The sequence below is a fragment of the Nanorana parkeri genome, unplaced genomic scaffold (assembly GCF_000935625.1).
Source record: "Nanorana parkeri isolate BGI_ZX_2015 unplaced genomic scaffold, ASM93562v1 scaffold1296, whole genome shotgun sequence".
NCBI classification, from domain to species: domain Eukaryota; kingdom Metazoa; phylum Chordata; class Amphibia; order Anura; family Dicroglossidae; genus Nanorana; species Nanorana parkeri.
The window spans coordinates 277,439-285,802 of record NW_017307564.1 but is presented as its reverse complement, the minus strand read 5'-3'; the positions used below and the strand labels follow the sequence as shown (position 1 = coordinate 285,802).

General features: G+C 40.3%; 1 protein-coding gene across 4 annotated transcripts in view; it reads left to right on the top strand.

Annotated features, from left to right (window-relative positions):
* STAU2 (staufen double-stranded RNA binding protein 2) overlaps positions 1-8,364 on the top strand; it is a 219,266-nt gene that overhangs the window by 122,020 nt on the left and 88,882 nt on the right. For all 4 annotated transcript variants that reach the window (XM_018569180.1, XM_018569179.1, XM_018569178.1 and 1 more), the window contains one exon: positions 7,914-8,221. In XM_018569180.1, the coding sequence (XP_018424682.1) occupies positions 7,914-8,221 (308 nt within the window). The remainder of the gene's footprint in view (positions 1-7,913; positions 8,222-8,364) is intronic.

The window sequence follows — 8,364 nt, the reverse complement described above, 5'->3', positions numbered from 1 at the left end:
CTTCCCTACACTCCTGTGAAAACGTAAAAAAAGACAAATAATCTGTTTCCCGACCTTATAGAAGCTATGAGGTTCCACCGCACAAAGAACAGGCACATTTTTTTCAGTTTTATATTAAATCAGGGATGGGGAACCTCCGGCCTCCCAGCTGTGGTGAAACTACAAATCCCATGAGGCAATGCAAGATTCTCACACCCACAGGCTCCCAAAGACAGATGCATCATGGGATTTGTAGTTTCAACACAGCTGGAGGTTCCCCAACCATGCACTGACTGAAGGTAGTGTATAATAACATTTGCTGGTATCGCCGCTTAAAAAAATAACAGTAATGTGGTTGAAGTTACAGTTATCATCCTTTTGCCCCAGAAGGCTTATATCATCTTTGTTTTGGTGTCACCCAGGATCAGCCTCAATTTTTTTGGCTCATAGATGACACAATTGTGTATATCCTGGTGCCTGTGTCTGTGAGTTTGATACCCTTGGCTGCGTGTACATGTGTTGTCTCACACAGATCAGCTGCCTCCTGCTGCCTCTCATCATGTGAGCTGTGAGGAAGTTACAGAAATCCCAGTGAGATATGACATGGAGGAGGAGACGTAGAAAATACGATCTCCTGCCTGCAGCAAACTGGTGACGTCTTTCTGCCAACATGCTCCTCTGAGCCTGAGCACTTGACCGGCGCTAAAGGAAGTCACTCGACTGTTGACGGAACAGGGGCTGCAGTCAATGAACTGTCACTTTTTCTGTATTTTCACAGCTGTGGATGTCCACTGTCAGAATACAATAGCTGGCAGGTGGAAAATTGCCCATCCATCATGTTTTTCAAGGATTTTCTTGACATGTGCAGCAAGGTATTTGCGCTTTGAAATTTCCCATTTTAACTGTTCATTAAAGTGACATTTAAAGACTATTTCTTTTTTCCCCCACCCAATGTTCGGGTCATGACTTACCTTAAATGATGCCTCTTTATTCGATCATCTTCTGCGGGTCTCCGATCCAGCACTGATTTCTCTGTCCCCCCTCTTCTCTGATGTCCCACAGAGTCTGTGCGGGTGCACGCTGCTCTATAGACTTACCTTGTGTGTCTCCTCGTCTCCCGGCCGAACACCTGAAGTGGGCATGCGTCCGCCCCAGGATCCTTTGCGGCAGCCCGAGACTTCAGATGTTTGGATGGGAATCGCGAGACAAAGACACAGGTAAGTTTTTAAAAGTTTTTTAAAAAAAAAGTTTTTGCATATATCTACTGCTTGCTAGGGTTTAATATCCCTTTTAATGTCCAGCCACAGATTTTAGCCAAAGAACCCAACATTGTTTAAGTCAGATGTTACATCAGGAAGTTCGAGTTTGTCCTGGTGTAAACATATTGTTCCATATGAATGTATTAATTTGGATATTCCTCTAATAGCACACTGACAACTGCTGAGAATGTTTGTGTGAGTACAATGCAGATGAGGTGTGCTGTGTACATATGCAAAGCTGTGATTAAAGCATGGTGCCAAAGTGTTTGCCATTTAATCCCATTTACGCAACACTTGTGTGTGTAGCTGCAAATTGTCAGTTCAGAGGAAGTGCTTTTAATAACATTCATGATGGCATCTTAAAGGGAAAGTGTAGTTTATGAATGTTTTTATATACATATCAATATAATCCACTTAATGCAGGACTCTGGAATAAAACTGAAGTTTAAGGAGACTGTAGTGTATTTCACCACGTTCATATTTTCACGTATTGCAGTAAAGTTTTCCATAAATTAATTTTTTTCTTTTTATATTTATATATGTTGGACAATCCATATTTTGTACACATATTTAATGTGCAGGTTTCTATACAGGTGACTTAAGGGATTAGTATTGCACTTCAGTAAGCTTGAATCCTTTCTTAACTGTTTAGCTAGGCAAGATCTCACCGAGTACATTGATTCCAGACCTGTGCACCCGATCTAGCCATACGCTGTCGGATTTCTTTTGGTTAACCTGTGGGATGGAGGTACCTCCAACTTCAAGCTATTGTTTTCAGGCAGACGTCATCTGCAGCTCTCTGAATACCCACTTTTACATTTATGTCTAGAAGCAGTATGTTGATAATGAGAAAACATCATCTTTCCCTGGCCGAGTAAAGCTGGCCGTACACTATGCGAATTTCGTCCGGTTCATTAAGAATTTGCACAGCGGATGTCGCTGTCGGCACCCTTTCGGCTGGCATTCCTCAATCAGCTGATCGAAAGAGGGAGTTGGTAAATCTTCAAACAAACAGAGCCAGCAACCAATGTGCGCCAGCAGCTGTCAGAATACACAGGACACTGCGGAGACTCCTTGATCAACGCTAATAAGTGCTGATGGAGGAATCTGTTATATTTTCTTCGTTCAGCACTTGGGTTGAACGAGAAAAATATTGGTGTATGGTCAGCTTTAGACCTTAAAGATTTTTGCAGTAAAGTAAATTTTAGCCTGAAATGCAGCATTAGTGAACCAGCAGTAAGGTGAATATACCATTAAAAAACCGTAAATAAGATCTTAAATAGCCATGTAGAGCTGTCTGAGCTATCAGAGTGACTGTGTTTTAAAGCTGGCCATACATTTCTTGAATTTCACCAGATTTCTGCTGAACGTCAAGCCATGCGTGGCCCTGCTGGCACCTCATCCCTTACTTAACCCCACCCTGTCCCCACTGCTCAACAAAAGTTAATTTGGCCGTGGAATCTTTTGGAATGAGCTGGTCCAAATATTCTCAGGTGAACAACCCTGCACTGCATGCACTGTTTGAGTATTGAGCAGCCTCTGGAGCAGTGGCTGTCTGAATACAATAGTCAGTAGCATCGATTTCGATTCATTCCTCTCTTTAAGCCTGCGGGGTTAAACGAGAGATGTTTGTGGCGTGTATGGCCAGCTTAATGAAAAAAGCACTTGATGGACCATTAAACCCTTGCGTTTTTTTTTGCATATATCTACTGCTAGCAATCAGTAGATATATGCAAATGTGGTGTAAATCAGCCCTTAATGATTTTTGCTTAATTCCTATGTGAAAGAACAAAAGCTGGCCTTTATTCTAAATGTTCTTTTCACAGTAGTATAGCAATAAAATGTTTTAAGCGAGCCCCGTGGTTAGAGACCAGCCTTCACGGCATGGTAGTGTTCCGTCTTTGATATGCCATGTAGATTTCCAGTTAATCCTTTGCAGAGCTGTTGCACAAATTCATGTGCATAGCAGGGTGCATCATGGGTTGCATAATGAACACCAAATTGTGGTGACACCCTTTGAATCTGTTCCTCCTCCCAGGGTGAAGATGTGTATTGTACCTGCAGGGGGAGATTGCTTTTTTTGTTCGCGCTTTGATAGGCTTTCCAATGTTTTATCAGCTGAATATCTGCACACTGATCACTCTGTTTGTGAAGGTGTTTCCTAGCATCAGACAAACTTTTGTCAAATAAATAAGCTTTTGTTGACATTTTTAAGATGTCTGCTGTAGATAAATGCTATTTTTTTTCTTTTTTTGTGTGTATATGGACGACTATGTCCTGTGAGTGTATGAAATATCTAAGGTACAATTTGAAAAAGCATGAAAGCATTTTTTACATTTTAAAATAGGTATATCGGTTAACTAGAACAGCATTTAGTGCACGGGCCAGCTAAACTGGATTTTAATGCTTTTTAAAGGTATTTTGGCTGTGACTTTTAGTGAGGTGACGACTATTATTATTATTAGTATTCTAATTATTCAAGTAGATTCCATCTCGTGATGCTGTGATGCTGTCCTGGAAGACTAATGGAAATAGAGTTACCGGTAAGTCCTAACTCTGAATTTATATAGCGCCAACTGTTTGTGCAGCGCTTTACAATATAAGGAAGACATTACAATACAATTCAAAACGAGGTGGTTAGGAGGGCCCTGCCCATGAGAGCTTACAATTTAAAAAGGAGGGGCAAGTGATACATAAAAAGGTAGCTGTGAGGGTGGGGCAAGTGATACATGAGGAGGTAGCTGTGTGGGGATGAATTGTTTGAGATCGTGATAGTTCAGTGGTTAGGTTAAGGCAGGATAGGCTTTACTGGAGAGATGAGTCTTTAGGGATCGTCTAAAAGCAGACACAGTAGGAGATAGATGGACAGGTTGGGGTAAAGAGTTCCAGAGGATGGGAGAGACTCTAGAGAAGTCCTGGAGGCAAGCATGGGAGGAGTTGATGATAGAGCTAGATAGCAGGAGGTCTTTGGAAGAGTCGAGCAGGCAGTTAGGGTAATACTTTGAGACAAGGTTGGCGATATAGCCTGGGACAGAGTTGTGAATGGCTTTGTAAGTGGTTGTTAATATTTCCAATTTTATTCTTTGTGGAGAGAAGACTTAGGAGTTGTTTGTCTTGGTAATAAAAATGCTTTGTGAGATAAAATGATTTATGAAAAATTAGTCTTTCGACAGCCAGACACTTACATAATGCATAAAAAAAATTCCTCGCCTATATAGGGTTTTCATGTTTATAAATTGGAATATGCCCTGGAGAAAATGATCATGAAATTTAAAATAATTAATCCATCTTAGTGAATATAAATATTTATGTACAACAAAATCTCTTTGTGCAGTTCTAAGCCACTGAAAGATTCTTCAAAACTGCCGGATCTGGGTGTGTCAGATACCTGTTTCCCCCGTCATATTTGATGGTTCCTTCTGCTGGCCCCTACATTATTACTTTTGTCCTGTAATGACGTAGGAGCCAACCGTGGAGGAACCATCGATCATAGTGAGGGACACAGGCATCCAGCCCACCCAGAAGATTCTTCGGGTGGTGTTACTGCTGCAAACTACTGCTGGAACAGGTAAGTATGAAATCTTGTGTTTTGGAGGAGCTTTTAGTTTTTCTATTTTAGTGAAAGCTGCATTCACAGCTGGGTTGTTGGGGACATGCATTTTATATTGCGGTCAAGCAAACATTGGGTTTTCATGCATTGCCATTGATTTAATTGGAAACGCAAACAAGTTAAATTGCTTAGGTGTGATTCCATCCTCGAGGTACTCTATCTGCAATGGCTGATTTGGTTAATGAGATGCCACTCTGGGGTTTTTAAACTTATCTTTACTTGCATGTCTGTTTGGTCCACATTAGCATGTTCTCCCCCCTATTTTTTGGATTTTCTTTTTTGCGTTGGATGAATTTCCCCTTACAACCCAAACACATCCTGGTTAACTGGCCTCCATCCAAAACTGGATCAACTGTTCCTGTGTATGTCTGAATGTGATAGTAAATAAGATTGTGAGCTGCTTCTGCTCAGGGACCATTGTAATTTGTTCAGTGACCTTGTTGTGGAATTTGTGCTATACAAGTTAGTTAAATTGAGACAGGATCCTTTGAGTCATATAAATAAAATTTACTTTAGTTAATTTAAGTCCTCAGTCTTTACTAAAGACATGTTTCAGTTTTGGGTGGACTAACCCTTTCATAGGATGCTGCTTCTGCAGTTGCTTTACTTTTCTATTACGTACTTTCAGTGGCAGTGATCAGCTAGCAAGGCGAGTCCCAGTATCCTTGGGTAGCCTGTACTGGTGGTCCCATATGGTTCTATTCAAAATGTAACTAAGCATGCAAAGCAAATGGCAAGCCTTTATTTGGAACATGGCTTTATAGTGGGCAGCAATGTTAAAATGACTTAAAACAACTCTTATAAAAGGAATTTCACTTTTTGTAAACAAAGCATGCTTTTAATTACACATGTCATACTCAAATGATATTGCCCAACAATGCAGTCCACAGGATATACTTTTTTTTTATGTGTGTCTGAATCTTATCCAAGTCCATGTACTAGACATCAGTTTGATGCTTGGGCGGATCACACAAAACCACGGAAAGTGCTGCAAGGCCAATGCCTAATGTTTGTTTTTCGTCATTAATACATCAAACAGACACACATCTGCTCCCTAGTATTGACTTTATTAAACACTTTGCAATGTGTACAATCAATCACAGTTGTTCACATGGAGGCCTTTCATTGAGGTCCATCGCAGACTGTTTCTCTTCTTAACAATGGTTTACCATGCTTGTTTTCTTCATTATGCAAGTCTGTACCCTCCCCGTTTAAACTTTACAGAGGATTCTGTTCCATACGGGTGCTTAGTCATCTCTAGTGCTTTAACCCCTAAAAGCAACATCCTTTTGGACAAAAATCTTTCAAGCCTCCTCTGGGCTTTAAAGTGAACTTTTCCATCCTCAAAGCATGTCAATATAGTGTTATATTTCTGCAAAATGGGTGGTCTAAATCATGAATGATATGCAGGTTTTTCTTCACCAGCAAGCCATCATTTCCATTTCTAACTACTCTCCTTGGCCAATGACATATGAAGCGTTGTCTTTAATGTGCTGACTTCACCTCATGTACGCTGTGGGTGAAATATGATGATGGAGCCCAATGTGAGAATAACTGGATCCTAGTTCATACAAGGCAGCAGTTTCTGTAAACATTGGGGTAAAAGGGGTTGTTTCAAAGCCGAACAACAAAAATACAGCTTGATGAAATACAGAGAAGTACTTATATGTTTTGCAAACAGTCTTCTATTCAAAAATGTTTGTAATTCTGCTCATACACTCTTTTGATTTAGGTCCCCAGCCTGACTGCTTGTCTGGTTTGCTGACCTTTCTTTTCTTCACTGCATTTAGGCTATACGGCTTGGTCACCCACTGCAGGTCTTTTCGTTTTGTACTGAGGCTTGCATAATAGGAACTATTAGCTCATCAAAGGTGCATGCAAGTTCTTCAGTGTTGTTACTTAAATTTGGTCTGTAATGTATGACCATTTCAGTAATTACAGTATCTGACTATCACCTACACCAGTGATGGTGAACATTTTTGAGCCAGAGTGCCCAAACTGCGTCGCAAAAACAATTTATTTATCTCAAAGTGCCAACACTTAAAATATGTTTGGTAATGTGTTTTAGTTTGGGCACTGGGGTTTAAAAAATGTTCAGCATCACCGCCTTAGGCAAAATAGGGAAACATACATATTGTGGATGTAGTCTTTATTTGGCCAAAGGCAACCTTCAGTAAAGGCAGGTTCTATGCTTTTAGATAGTATATCCAACTTGCATGTGTTTTTCAGAGTAAATTATTTTCTGTATTACTTTGATTTATCCAAGACTTCGGGGTTTATTCACAGAAGGGTGAAGAGTTTGTAGAAGGCAAGAGAAGTAAATAATCTAGGACAAAATAGTTGATTTGGAAACTTTCTCCCAATTTATACAGCAACCCAGACTGAGACTTTGTAGAGGAACAGTTAGGAGGATGGAACTTCCACCAAGGCATTGTAACTAACAGGGTTAATCACAAAAACGGTGAAGAAGTGAACAATCTAGGCAATCTAGGCCAAAATAGCCGATTTGGAAAAAGTCTCCAATTCAGCTCACTTTCCAGTTCAGCTATGTTGTCCTAGATTGTTCACTTCTCCTGCCTTCTCCAAACTCTTCATCCTTTCGTGAAATACCCCTTCAGTCTTAAGTTACAGCAAACCTGTGCTATATGGAAATGTGTTGGCTGCCATTGCTGACCTCCTCCTGAAAATGCTGGTTGCCTGACTGCTGTTCTGACCTACTGATTTTATTTCATTCTGCCTTACTGACCAGGCACAAGTATGCAAATAAAAAAAATTGAGAAAGACAGAAGTCCTCATCAGCAAACTTGTTCTTAGTGACTCAGTTTCAAAATCAGAGGGTAAGCATGACAAGAGGTCAATGTTCACAGCAAAGTGTTTTTTTTTTTTTGCTTAGTTCAGGTTTCTTTTAACTAATGCATTTATTATTATTTATTTAATTAAATATCTGCTAATGTTTAATATATGGTCTTTACAGGTTTTAACTGATTTTTGCAGAGAACACAGTTGTCATATTTTTATGAAATAGTGATGTTATTGCAATATTTACAGCTATGTCTTTTCTTTAGCTCCCAAGGGAATTCTTCATCTCTCACCTGACGTCTACCAAGAAATGGAAGCCAGCCGCAGTAAAACTGTACCTGCTCCTTCTGTCAACTATTTGTCCTCCAAAGAGTTGAGCCCACCATCCAGCTCATATTTTAGCACTCCAGTAGGCCAAAGTTGCAGTGCTGCAATTGCCAGGGAGCTCCTGACCAATGGAAGCTCCCCTACTGCAGAGGCTATAGGATTTGCAGGGAACAACAAGACTTGCACCACATCCTCTGTCCAGCCTTCCAAACAGCTGGAGTATCTGGCAGGCATTCAGGGAATGCAGGTGAGGAAACCTATTTTTTTTTCATATATTTGAACTCTTAGATTAAAACGCAAGGTATACATGAATTGGTGTTTCTATAAGGTCTAGGGAAGAAGTTGTTAGAGTTCAGGTTAGAACAACCCTACTTGCTTTAAAAAACTGCT